This window comes from Mesoplodon bidens (genome assembly GCF_964165515.1).
Source record: "Mesoplodon bidens genome assembly, chromosome: 9".
In the NCBI taxonomy this organism is placed as follows: domain Eukaryota; kingdom Metazoa; phylum Chordata; class Mammalia; order Artiodactyla; family Ziphiidae; genus Mesoplodon; species Mesoplodon bidens.
Window position 1 is genome coordinate 66587211 of NC_138166.1, and position 25571 is coordinate 66612781.

Below are 25571 nucleotides of genomic sequence, written 5' to 3' on the forward strand. Positions count from 1 at the left end.
GAATAACCAAGGCAGAAGAATGGACAAGTGACCTGGAAGACAGAATGGTGGAATTCACTGCTGTGGAACAGAATAAAGAATAAGGAATGAAAAGAAATGAAGACAGCCTAAGAGACCTCTGGGACAACATTAAACGCAATAACATTCGCATTATAGAGGTCCCAGAAGGAGAAGAGAGAAAGAAAGGACGCGAGAAAATATTTGAAGAGACTGTAGTCAAAAACTTCCCTAACATGGGAAAGGAAACAGCCACCCAAGTCCAGGAAGGGCACAGAGTCCCATACAGGATAAACCCAAGGAGAATCACACTGAGACACATAGTAATCAGATTGGCAAAAATTAAAGGTAAAGAAAAATTATTGAAAGCAGCAAGGGAAAAACGACGAATAACATACAAGGGAACTCCCATAAGGATAACAGCTGAGGAGATTGGAACCAAGATGGCAGAGTAGAAGGATGTGCTCTCACTCCCTCTTGCGAGAACACCAGAACCACAACTTGCTGATGGACAATCATTGACAGGAAGACACTGGAACTCACCAAAAAAGATACCCCACATCCAAAGACAAAGGAGAAGCCTCAATGAGACCGTAGGAGGGGTGCAATCACAGTAAAATCAAATCCCATAACTGCTGGGTGGGTGACTAACAGACTGGAGAACACTTATACCACAGAAGTGCACCCACTGGTGTGAAGGTTCTGGGCCCCACGTCAGGCTTCCCAACCTGGGGGTCCGGAAATGGGAGGAGGAATTCCTAGAGAATCAGACTTTGAAGGCTACTGGGATTTGATTGCAGGACTTTGACAGAACTGGGGGAAACAGAGACTCCACTCATGGAAGGCGCACACAAAGTAGTGTGCACATTGGGACCCAGGGGAAGGAGCAGTGACCCCAGGGGTGACTGAACCAGACCTACTTGGTAGTGTTGGAGGGTCTTCTGCAGAGGTGGGGGGTGGCTGTGGTCCACCGTGGGGACAAGGACACTGGCAGCAGAAGTTCTGGGAAGTACTCCATGGCGTGAGCCCTCCCAGAGTTGGCCACTAGGTCCACCAAAGAACCCAGGTAGGGTCCAGTGTTGGGTTGCTTCAGGCCAAACAATCAACAGGGAGGGAACCCAGCACCACCCATCAGCAGTCAAGCAGATTAAAGTTTTACTGAGCTCCACCCACCACAGCAACAGTCAGCTCTACCCACCACCAGTCCCTCCCATCAGGAAACTTGTATAAGCCTCTTAGATAGCCTCATCCACCAGACAGCAGACAGCAGAAGCAAGAAGAACTACAATCATGCAGCCTGTGGAACAAAAACCACATTCACAGAAAGATAGACAAGATGAAAGGCAGGGGGCTATGTACCAGATGAAGGAACAAGATAAAACCCCAGAAAAACAACTAAATGAAGTGGAGATAGGCAACCTTCCAGAAAAAAAATTCAGATTAATGATAGTGAAGATGATCCAGAACCTTGGGAAAAGAATGGAGGCAAAGATAGAGAAGATGCAAGAAATGTTTAACAAAGACCTAGAAGAATTAAAGAACAAACAGAGATGAACAATACAATAACTGAAATAAAAACTGCAGTAGAAGGAATCAATAGCAGAATAACTGAGGCAGAAGAACAAATAAGTGACCTGGAAGACAGAATGGTGGAATTCACTGCTGTGGAACAGAATAAAGAATAAAGAATGAAAAGAAATGAAGACAGCCTAAGAGACCTCTGGGACAACATTAAACACAAAAACATTTGCATTATAGGGGTCCCAGAAGGAGAAGAGAGAGAGAAAGTACAAGAGAAAATATTTGAAGACATTATAATCGAAAATTTCCCTAAGATGGGAAAGGAAATAGCCACCCAAGTTGAGGAAGCTCAGAGAGTCCCATACAGGATAAACCAAAGGAGAAACACGCAGAGACACATAGTAATCAAATTGGCAAAATTTAAAGACAGAAAAATTATTGAAAGCAGCAAGGGAAAAATGAAACATAACATACAAGGGAACTCCCATAAGGTTAACAGCTGATTTCTCAGCAGAAACTCTATAAGCCAGAAGGGAGTGGCATGATATACTTAAAGTGATGAAAGGGAAGAACGTACAACGAAGATTACTGTACCTGGAAAGGATCTCATTCAGATTTGATGGGGGAAATCAAAAACTTTACAGACCAGCAAAAGCTAAAAGAATTCAGCACCACCAAAGCAGCTCTACAACAAATGCTAAAGGAACTTATCTAAGTGGGAAACACAGGAGAAGAAAAGGACTTATAAAAACAAGCCCAAAACAATTAAGAAAATGTCATAGGAACATACATATCAATAATTACCTTAAACGTGAATTGATTAAATGCTCCAACCAACAGACACAGGCTTGCTGAATGGATACAAAAACAAGACCCATGTATATGCTGTCTACAAGAGGCCCACTTCAGACCTAGGGACACATTCAGACTGAAAGTGAGGGGATGGAAAAAGATATTCCATGCAAATGGAAATCAAAAGAAAGCTGGAGTAGCAATACTCATATCAGATAAAATAGACTTTAAAGAATGTTACAAGAGACAAGGAAGGACACTACATATTGATCAAGGGATCAATCCAAGAAGAGGATATAACAATTATAAATATATATGCACCCAACATAGGAGCACCTCAATACACAAGGCAACTGCTAACAGCTATAAAAGAGGAAATCAACAGTAACACAACAACAGTGGGGGACTTTAACACCTCATTTACACCAGTGGACAGATCATCCAAAATGAAAATAAATAAGGAAACAGAAGCTTTAAATGACACAACAGACCACATAGATTTGATATTTATAGGACATTCTATCCAAAAACAGCAGATTACACTTTCTTCTCAGGTGCACATGGAACATTCTCCAGGACAGATCACATCTTGGGTCACAAATCAAGCCTCAGTACATTTAAGAAAATTGAAATCATATCAAGCATTTTTTCTGACCACAACACTATGAGATTAGATATGAAATACAGGGAAAAAAATGTAAAAAACACAAACACATGGAGGCTAAACAATACATTACTAAATAACCAAGAGATCACTGAAGACATCAAAGAGGAAATCAAAAAACACCTAGAGGGGCTTCCCTGGTGGTGCAGTGGTTGAGAGTCCACCTGCTGATGCAGGGGACATGGGTTCATGCCCCGATCCGGGAAGATCCCACATGCCGCGGAGCAGCTGGGCCCGTGAGCCATGGCTGCTGAGCCTGCGCGTCCGGAGCCTGTGCTCCGCAATGGGAGAGGCCACAACAGTGAGAGGCCCGCGTACCGCAAAAAAAAAAAAAAAAAAAAAAAAAAAAGATACCTAGAGAATGATGAGAATGAAAACATGACAATCCAAAACCTATGGTATGCAGCAAAAGCAGTTCTAAGAGGGAAGTTTATAGCTAGCTATACAAGCCTACCTCAAGAAACAAGAAAAATCTCAAGTAAACAATCTAACCTTACACCTAAAGAACTAGAGAAAGAAGAGCAAACAAAACCCAAAGTTAGCAGAAGGAAAGAAATCATAAAGATCAGAGCAGAAATAAATGAAATAGAAACAAAAAAACAATAGCAAATGTCAATAAAACTAAAAGCTGGTTCTTTGAAAAGATAAACAAAATTGATAAACCATTAGCCAGACTCATCAAGAAAAAGAGCGAGAGGATTCAAATCAATAAAATTAGAAATGAAAAAGGAGAAGTTACAACAGACACAGCAGAAATACAAAGCATCCTAAGAGACTACTACAAGCAACTCTATGCCAATAAAATGGACAACCTGGAAGAAATGAACTAATTCTTAGAAAGGTATAACCTTCCAGGACTGAACCAGGAAGAAATAGAAAATATGAACAGACCAATTACAAGCAATGAAATTGAAACTGTGATTAAAACTTTTCCAACAAACAAAAGTCCAGGACCAGATGGCTTCACAGGTGAATTCTATCAAATATTTAGAGAAGAGCTAACACCCATCCTCCTCAAACTCTTCCAAAAAGTTGCAGAGCAAGGAACACTGTCAAACTCATTCTATGAGGCCACCATCACCCTGATATCAAAACCAGACAAAGATACTACAAAGAAAGAAAATTACAGACTAATATCACTGATGAATATAGATGCAAAAATCCTCAACAAAATACTAGCAAACAGAATTCAACAACACATTAAAAATACCATACACCATGATCAAGTGGGATTTATCCCAGGGATGCAATGATTCTTCAATATACGCAAATCAATCAACGTGATACATCATATTAGCAAATTGAAGAATAAAAACCATATGATCGGGCTTCCCTGGTGGCGCAGTGGTTGGGAGTCCGCCTGCCGATGCAGGGGACACGGGTTCGTGCCCCGGTCTGGGAAGATCCCACATGCCGCGGAGCGGCTGGGCCCGTGAGCCATGGCTGCTGAGCCTGCGCGTCCGGAGCCTGTGCTCTGCAAGGGGAGAGGCCACAGCAGTGAGAGGCCCGCCTACCGCAAAAAAAAAAAAAAAAAAAAAAAAAAAAAAAAAAAAAACCATATGATCATCTCAACAGATGCAGAAAAAGCTTTTGACAAAATTCAACACCGATTTATGATAAAAAAAACTCTCCAGAAAGTGGAACCTACCTCAATATAATAAAGGCCATATATGACAAACCCACAGCAAACATCATTCTCAATGGTGGAAAACTGAAAACATTTCCTCTAAGAACAGGAACAAGACAAGGATGTCCACTCTCACCACTATTATTCAACATAGTTTTGGAAGTCCTAACCATGGCAATCGGAGAAGAAAAAGAAATAAAAGGAATACAAATTGGAAAAGAAGTAAAACTGTCACTGTTTGCAGATGACATGATACTATACATAGAGAATCCTAAAGATGCCACCAGAAAACTACTAGAGCTAATCAATGAATTTGGTAAAGTTGCAGGATACAAAATTAATGCACAGAAATCTCTTACATTCCTATACACTAATGATGAAAAATCTGAAAGAGAAATTAAGGAAACACTCCCATTTACCACTGCAACCAAAAGAATAAAATTCCTAGGAATAAACCTACCTAGGGAGACAGAAGACCTGTATGTAGAAAACTATAAGACGCTGATGAAATAAATTAAAGACGATACCAAAAGATGGAGAGATATACAATGTTCTTGGATTGGAAGAATCAATATTGTGAAAATGACTATACTACCCAAAGCAATCTACAGATACAGTGCAATCTCTATCAAATTACCAATGGCATTTTTTACAGAACTAGAACAAAAAAGCTTAAAATTTGTATGGAGACACAAAAGACCCTGAATAGCCAAAGCAGTCTTGAGGGAAAAAAATGGAGCTGGAGGAATCAGACTCCCTGACTTCAGACTATACTATAAAGCTACAGTAATCAAGACAATATGGTACCGGCACAAAAGCAGAAATATAGATCAACGGAACAAGATAGAAAGCTCAGAGATAAACCCACACACCTATGGTCAACTTATCTATGACAAAGGAGGCAAGGATATACAATGGAGAAAAGACAGTCTCTTCAATAAGTGGTGCTGCAAAAAGTGGACAGCTACATGTAAAGAAATGAAATTAGAACACTCCATAACACCATACAGAAAAATAAACTCTAAATGGATTAGAGAAATAAATTTAAGACTGGGCACTGTAAAACTCTTAGAGTAAAACATAGGAAGAACACTCTGTGACATAAATCACAGCAAGATCTTTTTTGATCCACTTCCTATAGTAATGGAAATAAAAAACAAAAATAAACAAATGGGATCTAATGAAATTTCAAAGCTTTTGCACAGCAAAGGAAACTACAAACAAGACAAAAAGATAATCCTCAAATGGGAGAAAATATTTGCAAATGAATTATCAGACAAAGGATTAATCTGCAAAATATATAAACAGCTCATGCAGCTCGATATTAAAAAAACAAACAGCCCAATCCAAAAATGGGCAGAAGACCTAAATAGACATTTCTCCAAAGAAGACATACAGATGGCCAAGAAGCACATGAAAAGCTGCTCAACATCCCTATTATTAGAGAAATGCAAATCAAAACTACAATGAGGTATCACCTCACACCAGTTAGAATGGGCATCATCAGAAAATCTACAAACAACAAATGCTGGAGAGGGTGTGGAGAAAAGGGAACCCTCTTGCACTGTTCGTGGGAATGTAAATTGATACAGCCACTATGGAGAACATATGGAGGTTCCTTAAAAAACTAAAAATAGAATTAGCATATGACCCAGCAATCCCACTACTGGGCATATACCCAGAGAAAACCATAATTCAAAAAGACACATGCACCCCAATGTTCATTGCAGCACTGTTTACAGTAGCCAGGTCATGGAAGCAACCTAAATGTCCATCGACAGACGAATGGATAAGGAAGATGTGGTACATATATACAATGGAATATTACTCAGCCGTAAAAAGGAACAAAATTGGGTCATTTGTAGCGACGTGGATGAATCTAGAGACTGTCATACAGAGTGAAGTAAGTCAGAAAGAGAAAAACAAATATCATATATTAACGCATATATGTGGAACCTAGACAAATGGTACAGATGAACAGGTTTTCAGGGTAGAAATCGAGACACAGATGTAGAAAACAAACGTATGGACACCAAGGGGTTAAAGCGGGGGTAGGGTGGTGGTGGGATGAATTGGGAGATTGGGATTGACATGTGTACACTGATGTGTATAAAATGGATGACTAATAAGATCCTGTTGTAAAAAAAAATCATCTATCATTCAAATACCGCCACTAGAGATAGCTTATTATTAGGTTTTTCCGCAACTTAATTGAGGGGTTACTAGGTGCTTAAGGCACTCAAAGTATGATACCCCAAAATATACCACTTTGACTAAGGACTGTTTTGAGCTGCAGGCAATTGAGAGGATGCAGATACATAAAAAACTGTCTGTCCTCTTTCTTTCTGCTAGGAAAGGAGGATTCTTAACCACCAGAGACAACCCCAGACTCTTATCAGCACCAGAGGAATCTACATAACAAAACTTACTTAAAGAGCCTTTATCTGCCATTCGTCCCCTCCCCCAGCCCCATATATTCACCTACCCACAGTTTGCTGTCTCTAAAGACCTAAACCCCTTTTCCTTTGTCTTGTCACTTTTTCTTGTTAAGAAACCATATAAGCCCCAAGTTTTGCCCATACCTTTGAGTTACCCATCACAGTGAGTTCTCCCACGTGTATGTCAGATGGTAGAGGGTATAGGGATTTCTTCTCCCCTACACTGACGAAGATAAGTTTTGGTCCCCACCTCTTAGGAACTTGCAGTCTCAACAGAGACTGATACATAAGGAGGTAACTGTGACAAAGAATGATTTAGTTATATTAATGATATGAATAGAGTCTGCAAAGACAGAGTGAACAACTGACTGGTACGAATATCTCTGTGTGTGTGCATCAGTGTGTGTGTGTGTGTGTTGTTACCTCTTGAAGAGGTAGCATTTAAACCTGTTCCTCAGTGATACACAGGACCAACCAACCCCCCAGGAAGTTCTGGTTCAGTTCTTTCCAGATTAACAAAATGAAGACAAAAGACAGATGAGATGTGTGGGACCATTTTGTCTAAGTTGGAAGCAATTTCTCCCATGACAAACACTATGTGTTAAAACCAGGGTCCTCCATTCGCTAGTATTAGCAGCGGCATCTCTTCAGCTTCAGTATTTTGCTGTTGCTAACAAAGGAGTGGTTTACCTCATTGTGCCTTGGACTGGCTTTTTGTCTTTTTTTCCCTCATTAAAAGGCTTTGTTTACAGTACTTTTTTTTCAGAAATGCATTTCCGTGGTTTTTTTCCACTAATGTGCTTCTGCCTACTGACAAAGAAGACTAGAATTTTATTACTCAGGAAACTGGATTTTTCAGGTATTCTGAGTCCTACCTCTATGCCTCTCCTATATCTCACTACATTATTTCCCTTTACATTTTATCACTTCCCAAATTAATGAAACTAAACAGGTGAACTGAAAGTTGATATGCTGAAGGATGTTTCAAATCTCCAAATTACCAAATTTTAACAAGGCAAAATAAATATCTCTTTAACATATTACTTGATGTTCCAAAGAGAAATAGATGCATGCTTCCTTATTTAATGACTTACTGGGGAGTATTTGAATAAGTGGAATGGTGTCTTTTTGCCCTTCCCTCATCACTCTCTCAAACATTTCTTCTCATAGTTTAATACCACATCATTGAACTGACTTCTTTTTCATCTGTGGTTTAGATATGTTCTAGTCTCATAACAGTGAATTCATTTTTACCTTGACTAAGCAAGGTTGAAAGCTCAATAAAATTAACCTCATTTCACATTTATGATGTTCTAGTCCACTGTGCATATTTAAACACCATGTCTTTTTATTAATGGAAATCCTAAACCATGCACTGAAAAAAAAAAAAAAAAGATTAGGCTTGCTCTGAATTTGGCTCCTGCTCCATTGCTTCTCATTTTGAATTATATTCCAGCAACTAAGAAACAAGCGAATTGAACTTACACAGTATTTTCTAATAATTAAAAATAATACTTATTTAATATCTGAAATAAATTTTCTGACATTCTATATAGTAATTTGAACATTAAAATTTATTTTCCATAAAATGTGAAACAACACTGGTCTAAAACTCATAAGAATTCTTGTGTAGAATTTACCCAGCCTGCTTTTGGATATGGGTCAATTTTTTTTTCAGTCCTAGTTTTACTCCCGATGAATAAAAATCACAAAACTGAATTGGTGGTTTTTGTATACTCAAATCTAGGATAGTAGCTTTCCCATCTCTGTTTCAAGGTTTTTAGAGAATAAAATAGGTAAAGAGCTCTATGCCTCTCTAAAAAATGGCACAATGTGAAATGTAAGGTAATACTGCCCTGACCAGTGCTGTTTAAATTTTTTGGAATCATTTGTCTCTTTCCTAATTTAACAGAAATTATGGGTTCTCTTTCTAGAAAAATTCCTGCACACAAAATTTTGCATTAAATTTTAGGGCATCCAGTGACCTTCCTAGAGGCTTCCCAAAGACCTCCAAGTTATAAAACACTAGTCTAGAAGGAATGCTACTTCACCTTTACTAGGTACTGTTTATGGCATGCCATAAAAGACTTAAAGTAGCATTATTTAAAATTCAGGTCAATAATTTAACAGAGCCTACCTGAATAATGGGGCAATAATATACTCATGGAGCTGCAAATTGGGTAATTTATTTGGTGGCTGTCTCAATGTGGAGCCAGAATTAGACCCAGCAAATAGTTCCTGAAATATGGTTTAGTAGGTGCTGTTATTCACTTGACAAATATTTATGGAGCTCCTATTATGTACTAGGAATTGTGCTAGGCAATGAGGTAAAAAGCTTGTAAAACAAACACACGTTAAGGGTATGAAAACTTACATTGGGGGTATGAAAACTAGATGATACTAGATGATAGGTATTATGACAGGGTAAATAAAGGCGGCAAATAGAGTAAATAAGAAGGGATAGAGTAAATAAGAAGGGCATCTGGAAGGGCAAATGAAGGCTTTCTAAATAAAATAATGAACAGGTCAGTCCTGAAGGATGAATAGGAGCTAGCCCATATCTCTTACACATGTGCTTAAAATGTCAGCATTCAATGCGTCTTGTTACAAAAACTGCTGTCCTTCATTACCTGCTCCCTGGAGTCAACCCCTTCCAATGATACATGCAGATTCTTTGTGTATTACCTCAAAATAACACACTTAATTTGCATTTTAAAGTTTTTGCATTTAGGCATTGTCTTTTGATATCCTACTATGGTCGATGAGGATTTTGCTCTGTTTAATTACCTCATCTTCCAACCCCTTGTTCCTGGCCTTAGCATAAACATGCACACATACACACATCCCTCCCACGCCATACCTCATCTTCCCATTCTGTCAGTGTTTACATTGCATTTACAATATTTTGACCATGTAAATGCAGTTATGTACTAAGATATGACGGCTTGAACTTTCCTATACATTTTGCGTCAATATTTGTCTGTCTGGATAGTTTTCTCTGTACTTAATATTAACTCAACTCTAAATTCTACCTTAGATATGTAAGTTTCCTCTGAAGATGTTCAACACATTAGTTTTTCTATCAATGTTCATCTTCTTGAAGAACTCTATCCCTGAGCCATCTGATCTACTACAATTTGGGTGGTTGGCTCTCTAGATCTGTGGTCCAGCTGTCATGTTGGGACTGCCCTTCACCACCAACTCCGGATTTCCTTTGCTTCTTTCTTGAATTTCCTTTTTCCTACTTTTAATTTCTTGATCAGTTTAATGATAAATTAAATCATTCTAGACTAACCATTCTCTTGATTTTCTTTTATGGCCTTATTTCCCTAGGACATATTTTCCAATAGCATCCTTGGAAAGGGTACAGAGGAGGCAATATTTTGAGAATTTGGATATAGAATTTGATCTTAGAACTCTTTTTTCCCCTCATAATTTTCAAATCATTGATCTCTTGTCTTCTTGCTTCCAGGATAGCCATTCAGGGGTTTGAAGCTGTTCGATTCTTGAACTTTTGTGTTGCATGTGCTTTCTTGCTGAAAGTCCTCCTTTTGTGTCTAAAGTTCTGACCTTTACAAATAATCTGCCTTGGTGTATCTATTTTCATCCACTGTTTTCAGCACATGATGGGTCTTTCTATCTGGAAATATATGTTCGATTCTAGAAGATTTTCTTGTACTATTTTTTTTTTTACTATTTCCTTTGTTATGAATTTTTAAAATGACTATTATTTGGATAACCAACTTCCTATATGTATTAGTTTTCTAGGACTGCCATGATAAAATACCAGAGACTGAGTGGCTTAAACAAAAGAAATTTATTTTCTCACAGTTTTGGAGACATGACCAAGGTATCAGCAGGTTTGGTTTGTTCTGAGGCTTCTCCTCTTCGTTTGCAGCAGACTGCCTCTTCACTGTGTAACTCACGTGGTCTTTCTGTGCTCTCAAATTCCTGGTGTTTCTGTGTGTTGAAATTTCCTCTTCTTATAAAGACTCCGGTCAGATTGGATTAGGGCCCACTCTAATGGCCTCATTTTATTTAACTAAATCACCTCTTTAAAGGCCCTATATCCAAATACAGTCCCAGTCTAAGGTACTATTTTTTAATGCTTCAACATCTGAATTCAGGGGTAGGGGACACAATTTAGCCCATAACACTGGACTTGTTTATTTGAAGTTTACTGTCACTTTTTTATTTGTGATGAAATCAACTTCTTTTTCTCTTTATTTCCATACAACCTCCTCATTCTTGACCATCCTTATCTGTTCCTAGTATATATCCTCCCTTTCAGAACTTTCCTTTTACTCTTTAGCTATATTTATCAAGACAAAGTGGAATAGAAAGATTCAAAAAGAATAAATTGCTTTGAACTTAATACATGATGAAATTCCATTTCATTTTTACTCCATAACTTCTCCAGGCTTTATTTTTACCTTTAATCCACATATATATTCATTCATCATTGAGAAATATTTGCTATAGATTTTACTGGATTGTTGGTACATATAATACTGGCATCGTTAAAGCATGACTACCTGAGTTATATAGTACCAAGACGCTAATCAGTGACCATTAAAAACAGTCAAATTTACTGATTATTTAGGAACAACAGATTCTTTAACATTTTCTTTCAAAGGAAAAATGACATACATTTTAATGTCTAAGATGAAAATCACATTTAAGTCATTTTTTTTTGTGGTACGCGGGCCTCTCACTGTTGTGGCCTCTCCCGTTGCGGAGCACAGGCTCCGGATGCGCAGGCTCAGTGGCCATGGCTCACAGGCCAAGCCACTCCACGGCATGTGGGATCCTCCCGGACTGGGGCATGAACCCGTGTCCCCTGCATCGGCAGGCGGACTCTCAACCACTGCGCCACCAGGGAAGCTCACACTTAAGTCATTTTTAAGGGCAGAATGTTGTTTTGGGGGCAAAATCCACATCATTCTTAATCCAGCACATTGTGAAAAATCCACTTTATAATCAATATATAATATATGATAATCAATATAATCATTTATCATATATTTTCTCTTAAATATCAAATAAAGCATACATTTCAAATATACAGAAAAATCTAAATATGTGTTTATTAATATAGCACCCCTGTGTGATTATCAGAGAATTAAAAAGTAGTTTTAATATTTTTATCCCCTTAGGTAATATATTTTACTAAAAATAACTCAAGTAAGAGAAGAATATGTTAATAGTTCACCCAACATAAGATATTTTGCTAATTTGTTAGACTATTTAAGTTAAAATTTCTTAATTTAAAAGACATCTATAGGAACATGTAAAATACATTTCTGGGAATTCCCTGGCAGTCCAGTGGTTAGGACTCCACGCTTCCACAGCAGGAGGCATGGGTTCGATCCCTGGCTGGGGAACTAAGATCCTGCATGCCACATGGCGTGGCCCAAAAATAAATAAATAAAATAAAAAAATAAATCTCATATATTTTAGAATCTGTAGGTTCCAGTTCTGATAGTGAATATTCGTCACATTTCCATTACCTGAATGTATGTAATCAAGTCCTTCTAAACATAGGGTCATTCAATGACCTTACACCTGACAAAAATACTACACTATATTACAACGCCTGAAGAGAAGACAAAACACAGATAGTCGTGAATGGAAAAGCTAACACTAATAAAACAGCACAGATACATGAGATAGTCAATACCATGGCCCAAGACTCTGGGATCCAGGGCAATCTGGAGCCCTTGGCATAAGTGCGGGGACATAGACGGGGAGTCTGAAAAGGAATGTCCATTTGAGGGAATGAATTCTCTCTAGTATGAAAATATAAGAAAATGTTTCACTTCCATTATCTAGAAGGCATAGAATTTACAGAGAGGGAACAGGTGATTAAGTTCACTAGTGATGCAGAACAATAGGTCACCATATTTAATTAGACACTGCATACTATTTATATACATGCCATAGAGAAGACTATTAAAAACCTGAACCTTGGAACAAAACCACTGTGTTGGTGACAGATTAATGATGGGTTGTTCTTAGGGTTTCACTGAGATTGTGAGTAAAGTGAGATTATTATTATTATTTTTTTTGTGTGTGTGTGGTACGCAGGCTTCTCACTGTTGTGGCCTCTCCCTTTGCAGAGCACAGGCTCCGGACGCGCAGGCTCAGCGGCCATGGCCCACGGGCCTAGCCACTCCGCGGCATGCGGGATCCTCCCAGACCCGGGCACGAACCCGTGTCCCCTGCATCGGCAGGCGGACTCCCAACCACTTGCGCCACCAGGGAAGCCCGAGATTATTATTTTAAAGCTTCTTTTATTAAAGTATTAAATATGTATAATGTCATATTAATTAATAACCTAGGTTATTTATTTCAAAATTGGGGATGGAAATAGCTTTAAATTTATATTAAAACAATTTAGTTGATTAGCTCATATTAGAGTGTGGGAGACATAGAAGGAGAGTCTGAAAAGGGATGTCCATTTGAGGGAATGAATTCTCTTTAGTATAAAATACAAGAAAATGTTTCTTTTCCATTATCAAGAAGGTGTAGAATTTACAGAGAGGGAAGAGGTGATTAAGTTCGCTAGTGATGCAGAACAATAGGTCACCATATTTAATTAGACACTGCATACTATTTATATACATGCCATAGAGAAGACTATTAAAAACCTGAACCTTGGAACAAAACCTAATGATGATTAATGATGGGCTGTCCTTAGGGTTTCTCTGAGACTTTGAGTAAAATGAGATTATTATATTAAAGCTTCTTTTATTAAAGTATTAAATATATATCACATTAATTAAACGTAGGTTATTTATTTCAAAATTGGGGATGGAAATAACTCTAAATCTATATTAAAACAATTTAGTTGATTAGTTCATATTAGAGTTAAACCTACTCTCACACCTGTAAAGGTTTTATGTTATCCTCTCCAGTACTGCCTGGTTCTTATTTTCTCTGGGAATAGAGAAGTGGGCCAGTGTGTCATTACAAGCTCAGAGGAGAGACACGAAACTAGAATTTGCTAGCAAGTAGGAAAATGATATGCAAAATGTCATCCTCATTTGGCTCACATTTTACTGCTGCAGAGAACTAAAGAAGTCAGTTAGCTGCTCCGCCTGCCCCCACCCCACTCCACGCCACTTCAACCACTTATTAAAAGGGAAATTGCCCCTTTTCAGAGTTTTAGTGAGTTAGAGGAGCATTCTTCTGCCTACCATAGTGTCTAACTTCAATCCCAAGTTTACTGAATCCAAATCATCAGGTCTTTCACTGTAAATCCCCACTCCCCCTCAAATGTTCTTAAAACAAAGAGCAATCATAACAAAGCTATAAGAATGACATCTAATCAGAGTTGACCTTTAGAGTTACTTTAATAAGCCTAACACGCTCTTTTGTCATTTCAACTAAAATATATAATTTTAAATTCTGAAACATTTTAAAAAGAGTAGTAAATCAAACCTGTATCTATTATTTAAATAGATAACATTTTGTCATCTTTATTTAGCTCACTTATTTTTTTAAAGAAGTGACACATAAAATCTCTCCACCATCACCCCTTCTTGCCTCCTCAGAGGTAATCATTATCCTGAAGTTGGTGTGTTTTTATCCTTTACATAGGAATGTAAATATAAGCAACATGTATTACTGTTTTGTGTATTTTAAAATTTTAATTAAGTAGTAGACTGTTACCAAACCTTTTGCAACTTACCTTTTTTCACGTAGTTTGGGTATTTATTCATGTTGATGCATGTAAATCTAGCTCATTCATGTTAACTACTGTATAATATTCTATTGTTTTGGTTTATAGAGGTGTTTATATTTTTTTTTTTTCAGTGAATTATGTGATGAGATCCTCAGCTTGGGGGAGGAGGAAGGGGTAGTAGGAGGGGAAGGGAGCAGTGTGAGGGAGAATTTAACTGGAGATAGAACTAGAACTACACAATCAGCTCTCCTGGTTCTTAGGCCTTCAGACTCGGACTAGAACTACACAATGGCTCTCCTGGGTCCCTAGTTTGCCAACTGCAGACCTTGGAATATCTCAGCCTGAAGAACAGCGTGTTTCTCTGGAAAACACAGCCTAAAACACTGCCTAACAATCCACCCCAAAAGAAACATTTTGCTTACAATTTTGTGGTTAAGGAATTCAGGAAGAGCTTAGCTAGGTGGCTGCATTTGCTGCATTTTAAGTCTCAAGTCGCTGGGGCTGGAGAATCAATTTCCAAGGTGGCTTCTTCACACGTCTGATATCTCAGAGTTTCTCCATGTGACTTTGCTTTTCCAGCATGATCTCAGGGTAATCACACATCTTACATGGCACCTGGCATTCCAAGAGAAAGCAAAAGCTCCAAAGAGGATGTGAAAGCTGCCAGGCCCATTAAGGGCTGAGTCTGGAACTGGCAGTGTCACTTTCACTGTATTCTACTGATTAAAGCAGTCACACACTCTTCCAGATTAAAAAAAGGTAGAGAGAGCTTCCCTGGTGGTGCAGTGGTTAAGAATCCGCCTGCCAATGCAGGGGACATGGGTTCGAGCCCTGGTCTGGGAAGATCCCACATGCCATGAAGCAACTAAGTCTGTGCACCACAACTACTGAGACTGTGTTCTAGAGCCCGAGAGCCACAACTACTGAGCCCGCATGCTGCAACTATTGAAGCTTGTGTACCTAGAGCCCGTGCTGTGCAACGAGAGAAGCCACCGCAATGAGAAGCCTGCACACCACAATGAAGCTTGCCGCAACTAGAGAAAGCCCATGTGCAGCAACAGAGACTCAACACAGCCAAAACTAAATAGATTTATTAAAAAAAACAAGGTAGAGAAATAAACTCCACCCCTTGATAAGGGAGTGGCAAGGTCATATACTGTGGAAGAGAATACAGGATGAGATACATTTTGTGGCCATTATTTGGAAAATAGAACCTACTACAGGGATGATAAGACTGTGGAAGAGTGGTTGGTTGCAGTGTGAGTTGTTCCAGTAACTGTGCTGAACTATAGAAGGTGGTGGTCAGAATGAGGAGCTTGAAGGTGACATTTTTCAATGGGATGCAAGTACTGGTGATGACAAAGGTCTACCATTGACCATAGAAATGAGGTGGCTGAAGGGGAATGGAGGAAAAGTTCACTGGAGATGAGGTGGTCAAGTACCCAAAAAGCCAGAGGGTGGAGAATAGGTTAAAATGATAAATGAAACAAAGACCCTTCCTTGAAGGAACTTATCTCTTATACAGATACATCTTGTCTCCCACCCCCACCCCCCAACCTTCTCTGTAGCTTTTTCCCTCTGACAATTGTGAATGAGTGTTTCTACCCACCCACCTCACCCACAAAAATACAAAATAGCATAATCTAAAAAAGAAAGATGTACTTGAACACCAAATTAGTTGGCAGAACTATTCATTTTAGTTAGAAACAGAAAAATTTATCTGCACATTAATATTCCAACTCTTAATACATGGCTGATTTTTTTTTCAAGATTGAAAATATGCAGAAAAGTTCCCTGCTTGATGTTCTTTATTTTAAAAAGTTTTTTCTGCATATTTATACAGTTGAGATTTTTTTTAATAACTGCAAAAGAAATTCAGTCACACCTAATGATTGATTAACAGAATGTAGTGATGTATTATCTAAACAAATCGTGCTGACGTGCCATAATAAATTGTCTATTAGTAAAGAAAGTACACTTTAGGGCACAGCATCATATCACAAATTACAGTAGGGATACTTTGCAAGAATTTATTCAAACTAGAGAATTCTGAGTAACTATCTTTTGAATGCAGCACTTAAAAATGTAACTGTGTATTCTTTTTCTTAAAAAAAATGACCTTGTGTGTGTCACAGAAGTGCTGCTTTATTGCTGCAGAGGTCAAAGTTCAAAGCTCAAAGGTACAGGAAAGAATACAAAGGTAGCCTTAAGAAAATTGGTTTTGTTTATGTATAAAAAAGAAAGTTTATAAAATTTACAAACCAAGAACAAAGTGGTATGCATGCCTTATGTATAAGCATCCTTAAGACGTCAAAATTTTTGAAATGCATAGCCAGAAAACAAAAAACCACCACTGCCCCTTGCCAAAACCTGCTTGATGTTTAGATCAACATCACATATTATTTATATGATGCAGTCTTTCTAAATTTGACTTACCAATCTCCCTGACATGTAGGCATAAACAGCTTCCTTAGACATATTTCCTTTTTAACTATCAGATAGAAAGTAGGAAATCGTCTGTGGTGGGGATAGCCTTCTACAACAAAAATCAGCTAATAGGTGGCATAGCAGATAACTGGTAAATGGTACTGTCCATTGGAAACATGGAATGTTTTAAAGATTATATGAAGATCTATATCCTTCCCTAATCATTCTCAAGGTATCAAGGATATATTTGTTAAGAAGGTTCTTGATTTTAGGTGACCAGAACCAAGAAATTCTAAGTAGGCAAATTCAAAATATTCATCCAAACATTTATTGAGTTAATATTACATTGTCAAAGAAACAGAAGTGAATAAAAATTCTGCTTTCAAAAAGCATACAGTCCAGTCGAAGAGAAAGCCATGGATAACATCATGATATACAAACAGTGTAAACACTGTTACGGTGTTATAAAACAAAGCTCAGTGTTATAAGACAAAGCCCTGTAGGAACAAAGAAAAAACAATTTTGACTGGTAAGAAGGGATGACATTCCAACAAAATCGAAATACAATTTTAACAGACTGGTTGAATTTAGAGAATAAAATAAGAAGACACAAAAACAAGTACCTGTCTAGCATGTTTGAGAAATGCTAAGAAGTCCAGTCTGGCTAGAACACAGGATGAACAGAATCAGAGAGGATCACATACATGAGAGTAACAAGCTTTGCTTTACTCTGTAGGTATTAAAGAGTGATTACATATTTCTGAGCTAGGAAAGTTAGGTGGTGTGCAGGTGATACAGCTATATCTATAGTTTAGGTAAAAAGCTGATAGCAGAGTCCCGGAAAATAAGGAAGCAGGAGATTGAAAATATAGGTACTACTAGTTAAGAGGCTCCTATAAGAATGTAAGTAAGAAATAAAGTTGGTCAGAACCCCCAAATAAAATTTATTGGTTAACTGAGTTAGAGGGAACATTCTGAACTGAATATAGAAAAGCCAAGAAAGTATCTTAAATACTTATAATTTAGTAGTTTAAAGAAACACTAGTTTAAATTATTCCTGAGTAAACTGTAACTTTAAATAGAAAATAACTACAATGTACAACATATTTTATAATGACTTAAAAAGGCTATTTACATCGATATTATTTATTTTAAATACCAGCAAAATGCAACTTAAAAATAACATCACATCAACTTTACTAATTATATACACATAATTTATGCAAAAATTAAGGATTTTTGCCCCATAGTCACACAATAAGGACACCGCTAATCAACTTTTGATAATTAGCTGACACACATTAATATAATACTAATTAATTTTATTAGCCTAAAAAAACTAAGTGACATATGGCCCCAAATAATCATCCATTTACAAAACAATCAGTATACTATTTGCTGTGTAGTCAACTAATATTTATTGAGCACCTCCTATTTTCTGGCACCAAAAACACATTTACTACCTTACAGAATTCAAAAAACCATCCTTCAAAATAGGTAACAGTATTTTTTATATAACAGAAAACTAAGAATCAGGCTGACAGGAATTTGCTTAACACCATAAAGATTAACATATTTAATTATATTAACTGCCAATTCTAAGGGATCATCTATTTTTCACATTTGTATTGCTACGACTATGTCTCCGCTTTTACGTTTCATTTTATTTCTATCACCATTATTTCTCTTTCCTACTTGTCTCTCCAAGGTCATCACCACCTATCTATAATTTCTTTTACTAAAATACATATAAGTGGGGAGGTGTAACATTAAATATTACTCTATCATTCTGGAATTTTAAAACAACATATGCACACATTTTAAAAAGCTATACATATTAAATAGATAAAAACATAATTTTTAAAAAGTATTAAAATAATTAACCTCATTGAAATTTTTGGTTTATAAATATAACCTTAAATACAAGGTGTCAAGAAGCTTAAATGACTGTGTATTATGATGGTCTGCCACATATAAGGTACATATTCTTTCAAGTTTAAAGTACCTAAGAACTGGGCTAATGGTTGATTCCTTGTTTTAGTTCAATTGGAATAAAATTGTAACTGGAGTATTTCCCTTTATAACACAGAAAACTATAGCCCAAAGGCCAAGCAACACATAATTTAATAAATATTGAGAAGAATCCAACAGTTAATAATATCAAATGCTAGCCAGCATCTAGTTTTATGTGAGTATAAGATTATCATATAGAAAACTTGTTCTATTAAAAGTATCTAACTAGAAAGGGAAGAAACTATAAAGAAACAGACTATGTTAGAGATCTAGTTAAGTGCCCTCTTTTTACAGATTAGAGACTGAGAATCTTGCTAAGTAACTTGTCCAAGTCACATGTCAATGGTAGAACCAAGACTGATCCCTGAGCCTGATTTCTATTCTGGGCTCTTGTTTACCATATCTGTGTTCTCTCATTTTACGACTTAACCATATTTATTCACTACATTTTAACTTCAAATTTGGAAAATTAAAAAGTAATGAAACTTCTTCTACCCAACAACTCTCTAGTTTTTCTAAAAAGTGAGCATTATAAGAACAGGATGCAGTTCATAACATTAGAGCACTTGCTTAGCTTCATTAAGATAAGAACTTTACACAGGAAAAAGTTCATTTTACATATAATTTGGTTTGGCAAACAGAAAGCTTACATAAAAGTCACAGCTTTAAAACCTCTTTAACCTATATCATAGTAACTTCATACGTTGTGAAATGGTTTTCTATAATCTTGACATTTTCTTCAGATAGCCGGTTTTCCTGTTTTAGCTGCCTTATAAGAGCTTCCAAAGACTTCAATCTTCCTAGAGTTTGTTGTTCTTGTAACTCAAGGAGAGTTATCTTTGAATGTAGTTTAGAGACTTTCTGCCAAAGATGTTCCTTACTAACATCTTGTCTGCAGTAAGAATGCTCAATCTGTAAAACTTCCATCTCATTGTCTATATCCTTACATGAGTCTTCAACATCTATGTCTTCTTCCATTTCCACCTTTTCTTTGGGGGCAGGTATAAAAGAATTAATTGTAGTTTTGGAATTTTCTGTAGGTACAAAAATGGCAATAACAGATTCTTTATTTGTGTTTAATTCTTTAACTCTTTGAGTAATTGTGCTGAACAAGAATGGATTTTCCTGTGACTTAATTTCCACAGAATTATTTGTAAAGTGTGGGTTAGCAAGATGATTGGTAGTTATTTCAAGCACTTCTTGGGCTTCCAGAGACTGCTGAATACCTTCTGAATTTGAAGTTGTCAAAGTAATAGTTGTAGAATTTAGATTCTCAAAAGATGTGTGAAAACCACCTATACCTATGTCTTGATAAACTGATGTTTCCAAGGTAGGTTCTGATTTTCTGGTATCTTGTTTAAGCAGATTAAGAGTTAATACATTATTTTGTAAACTTCCTGCTTTTGGATCTGGTGGCTTTACCAAGGCAGATGAATCAAGTAATTCTGCATGTTCAGGGGGCACATCTGTGTCAACTGTATTCTTCTTTGGCTCATTTGATGAAAATGACTCTTCTGACTTGGCTTTTAGGCATACTTCTTTCTCATCTTTCAATTTTTTCTTCTGAGATTTTTTTTTGGAAGGGTCTTTCTCCTATAAAATAATATTTTCAAATTCTAATAAAGATGTCCTTACTAGGCTTATTCCCTTATTAGTTAGTGCTGACTATTTCAGTACAACTATGAGCAGTATACTGGCCAAGCAAATGTATTCAGTTAAAAAAATGTTTTCAGTATATAACAGCTCAAAATATACTTGAAAGCATTTTTTTAAAAAACGTTATGCATAATCAATATATCAATATAATGGAAAAAAATCTCAGATCACTCACAAGACCAGTAAAAAATCTAGATCATTAATTTACATTAATAACTTAACCTGATAATTTATGTATGTGTTATCCTTGGCTCCTCTGAAGCCATGCTTCAAAATGGTTTAAATCTTTAAAAAATTATTATACTTTCAGTAAAAGCACAAATTAGTTTTTCTTTTTCTCAAATATGTGTTTTCCCAGCAGTTATCTTTCCCTCTCATCCCCTCTACCTGATTACCTGCCACCCTGCAATCTGCCACCATGCTCAGCATTATCCCCTTCTCCCCTACTCCCTGCCTCCAATACCTGATTCTCTTCAGGCAAAGAAAATATTGTTGGAATTGCAGTTTGTTTCAAATAGCGAATACCCCATCTGATGTCAAGAGAGTCAGGAGTAAAATGGTCACTACACAGGAACTGGTATTTACTGGGAACCCATGAATCTCGCTTCATGTTCTTTAACCATTTTTCAAGTCTTTCTTTGTCATGTAGAGGAAACCTGAAAGTAAAAAAAGGAAAACTTTGCTATATTTTAACAATTTTGCCAGATTCCAGGCCTGCACATATAGGTAACCTATGGGTCAAGTGCCACAAAAGCAAGACAACCACTCCTACCATACAATAGCATCTTCATGACAACTACTACCGTATCATCTCTGCAGCAAAGAGGACTAAGATATGAGATGTGTAGCCAAAGCTTTTGTCTGAGAAGAGTGGCTTGTAAAACATAACTCAGTCCCTTCAAGTAAAACCTATGTTACTACAAAGGATAAAATCTACTCATATTTGCTATGGATTACATTTCTTTTTCATTCTGTTGTGTAGTTTGCCTAGAACTAGTGAAGAGCTTTGTAACTACAAAGTCTTATTCAAATATATTTCATAGTAATATAACAAGTCAAACGGTTTCTTGTCTATAATTCAAGAAGTATTAAACTTCAGGCTCTTACATTAATATTTTTAAAATACATGGGCTTCCCTGGTGGCGCAGTGGTTGAGAGTCCACCTGCCAATGCAGGGGACACGGGTTCGTGCCCTGGTCCGGGAGGATCCCACATGCCGCGGAGCGGCTGGGCCTGTGAGCCATGGCCACTGAGCCTGCGCGTCCGGAGCCTGTGCTCCGCAACGGGAGAGGCCACAACAGTGAGAGGCCCGCGTACCGCAAAAAAAAAAAATTAAATACAGAGACGTTAATTCAAACAAATGGTTTAGCTGACATAAAATGAATACTCAATCTTATAAAACTTCTAATCCTCCATTCTCTTTACTGGAATCAGCCTCAATTCTACCCATTTGTAATTTAGTCCAATATTTCTAGTCTTCTATAGCTGGTAGATTAGGAACTCTAAAATTCAAGTATTCAAGTTCTGAAAGAGAAATTGACACAAGAACTAAACGTGTTAAAGGACAGACTCAGATATCTTATAATATGAAACAAACAGAAAAGATAGAGAAAGGTAAAACAGCTCTTTATACGTGTTCTTCCTGTACTGAGTAACCTGGATTTTTAGAGTTGGCTCTAACGTACTACAATGTGTTTTATGGGTAAAACTGGACTAATGGGAGAATTTGACAGAAAACTTTATTCTACCAGTCTAATCAGGTTTGAGTTAAACTGAATTAAACAACAGTGATTTATACTTCTTTTGAAGATTTTACAAGAACACAGTCCAAGACACATACTACATAATAATTTCCTACTAGGGCTTCCCTGGAGGCGCAGTGGTTGAGAGTCCGCCTGCCGATGCACGGGACACGGGTTTGTGCCCCGGTCTGGGAAAATCCCACATGCCGCAGAGCGGCTGGGCCCGTGAGCCATGGCCGCTAAGCCTGCGCGTCCGGAGCCTGTGCTCCGCAATGGGAGAGGCCACAACAGTGAGAGGCCCACGTACAGCAAAAAAAATAAAAAATAAAAAATAATAATTTCCTACTTATAGAAAACAGTAACATAGAAGGATCTCATACAAAAAGCAGCTGTTACACATTCCTCCCAGTCACAACCATTTATGCTTCATAGTAGCACGATTTTTAAAAATAAATATTGATAACTTTGTAAGATGCTAGACGAAAAGAGTCTGGGTACTTTGTAGGAAATAATTTTTAACCCTGATATCCTTCCGTGGAAAACTCAGATTATCTGCCTTTGGAAGTTTTTACCATAGATATAATATTCATACATGGTGTGAAAATTTTTTAACCTTACATGTATCAATGACTTAGGTTATAAGTATGATAGGTCTAACGAGAAAAGGCATTTAATGGCAAAAAGAATTTTCTTTTCAGAGGACTTGTAACTCTGCTATCCACAGATAAGTTTATACCTTTGCTGTTATAGCTAAAATGAGAATATGCCTTTTACAAAAAAATTTTTTTAATGTAATTTCATGTATACGGATGCCTTTTGTAAATTATTTCTATTGTACCTATATGCTAAGTTATCAAACAATTAAAAAAATACACTTTGTGAATGTCTTTATTGGTAATTGTATTGCAATGCTTTCTTAACTGGTAAATCTCTAGGAACTCTCCTAGAATATGTTTCTGGAACAACTTAGTATCTCTACATTGGTTCAGTTTGTTTGACTGGTAATTTTGTGTCTCTGTCTTATTAATTCTCCTCAAAACATAAAATAATCACTGGTATAAACTGGTCACCATATGTATATATTCACTGAATTTTCTAATTAGTATAAATTTATTTTGCAGCTTGCTATAGTGTTAGTATGAGAAAATTCAATTCTTCAAGTTTGGTGCTATTAGGGGAATAAAACTAATTCAATTTTTAGTTTGCTGATTACACATGAAATTTCAAAAACTCATTTAAAAACTCCACTTTCAGTAAATTCATTTTGAGGAAAAAATTCTTTATAATTGACTTCCTCTGGCATTATTATTTTTCACTCCTTAAAAATAGTAAATACGCAGTCCACAAAGATTAAAGAATTTTTAGTCTGAGGTTATGACGCCCCCAAATCCAAGGCCAAGGAAATATGGAAAATATGGGGTTAAATCAAGCTCAACATGATCCTTTGCTACAAACCTCCTCAGAGCCAGAGCCATTAATATACTAGCATATATTTCTCCCCCTAAAATATCTCTTTGCAACTTGTGGAAGGGCTTCGAGGAAGATAACCCTGGAAATATTGCCACATGGTGTGAATTATTTGGAGTTATCAGTTTTCTTCATTAGTTAAGATAATGGAAAGCAGCTGAGTCATTAGTGAACAGAAAACTTTAGGTCTAAAGTCAAATAAGCTTCACAAAATAGCTAGTGAAAATTCAAAGAAAGTTAAAGACAACCAGGTTAGGGCTAAATTAATTATTTTTAAATACAAGAAATAAAGGAAATAGAATATCCTAAATACGTTGACTTTCATAAACACTAAGCACGTTATGAGTGCCAAACGCCATTTTATGTCTTTACACACTACGTGTGAATTAGGTATTACTAGTGTCTCCACTTTACATATGGGAGGTCTTAGCTAGAAGGGTTAAATAATTTACGGAAGGTTATTCAGCTACAAAGTAGTGGAGCCAGTATTTGAACGAAAGTCTGGCTTTGGAGTCTGGCCTCTTACTTATTACACAATACTGCTTCACTATTCTTCCAAATAAAAATGGGTAGTTCTCGGGTTCCACGAAAATATTTCGTGGCTGCAGTAATTTGGAATACAGGTATTCCTCACTTCTCCAAAGTTCGCTTTCTGCCACTTCACTTTTAGGAAAGTTAGGTCTAACAGGTACTGATGCCCGACCAAGATTTTCGCTTTTACGAAAAAAAAAAAAAATTGCTTCCTCGCTTAGGAAAGGTTTCAGAGTAACGCTCTACGTGGGGAGAGCGGGAAAAACCTGTTAGCTCTGACTTACCCTGCTCTCTGAACGAATGGAGAGTATCTAGAGCCCTGAGCAGGAGGTAGGTTATAATTCTGGCTCTGCCACAAAATTTTCAAGGTCACTTACCTAACCTTTCTCAAAGGCCTCAGTTTCGTCAGGAGAAAGTGGAATTAAATAACAACTATGCGACCTAACTCACTGGAAGTGTAAGTTAACTTTAAGTGAACCTTCCCACTTGGCACGTTTGATGCACCTGAAGTGGTGGTTAAGGTCGTCAATGAGATGAGTTCCGGGGAGGTGGGGAAACAGCTCTGAAAACCACGGAGCATCGCGCAAACGTGACTGCTTTAGGCGCCCTATGAACACTCCAACAGGCCCCAACGCCTCGCCACACGCCTAGCGACCTCCCTAGAAATGTCAGAACATTTCCAGGTAAACTTAACTCGAGCCTTCGCGCCCTCCTCCCGCGGAGGGGCCGAACACGGCCGCAGAACCAAGGACGAATTTATAGAGCTGACAGGAGATACGCCAAACCCCAACCCCATACGCCACAGGACTGCGACCAAAAGGCAAGCTGACGCTTCTGCGTTAGGGAAAACTTACGGGTAAAAACTCAGCTTCCGGTCTTTACTGTTTCGTCCCCGGCGGTTCTTACAGCAAATCGCTGCGCAATAGCGGGGCATCGCTGCGGCGAGGCCACAAGAGACCCGGGCCGCCGACGGGTACAGGCGGGCCTTCCTCGCTGAGGCGGAGCCGCA

General features: G+C 37.4%; 2 protein-coding genes across 2 annotated transcripts in view; both read right to left on the reverse strand.

Moving 5' to 3' along the window:
- Positions 1-25556, reverse strand: part of ELMO1 (engulfment and cell motility 1) — an 813276-nt gene extending 787720 nt beyond the window's left edge. The window contains exon 1 of the mRNA XM_081244556.1: positions 25417-25556. The gene's annotated coding sequence lies outside the window, so the exon portion shown is untranslated. The remainder of the gene's footprint in view (positions 1-25416) is intronic.
- Positions 17459-25497, reverse strand: THAP5 (THAP domain containing 5). Its single transcript, XM_081244576.1, has 3 exons — positions 25417-25497; positions 21286-21478; positions 17459-20759 (listed from the first exon to the last, which is right to left on the reverse strand). The coding sequence occupies exons 1-3, from the start codon at positions 25494-25496 to the stop codon at positions 19848-19850; spliced, it is 1185 nt and encodes a 394-aa protein (XP_081100702.1). The 5' UTR covers position 25497; the 3' UTR covers positions 17459-19847.
- Positions 25557-25571: the final 15 nt, after the last annotated feature.

Bases quoted from the DNA above. Each gene is read 5' to 3' on its own strand.
- THAP5 (XM_081244576.1), bottom strand. From the start codon at position 25,496: ATGCCCCGCTATTGCGCAGCGATTTGCTGTAAGAACCGCCGGGGACGA. The intron at 21,479-25,416 runs GTAAGTTTTCCC...TTTTACTTTCAG, and splicing joins CGGAAGCTGAGTTTTTACCC to GTTTCCTCTACATGACAAAG. The intron at 20,760-21,285 runs GTATTGGAGGCA...ATTATTTTATAG, and splicing joins CTTTGCCTGAAGAGAATCAG to GAGAAAGACCCTTCCAAAAA.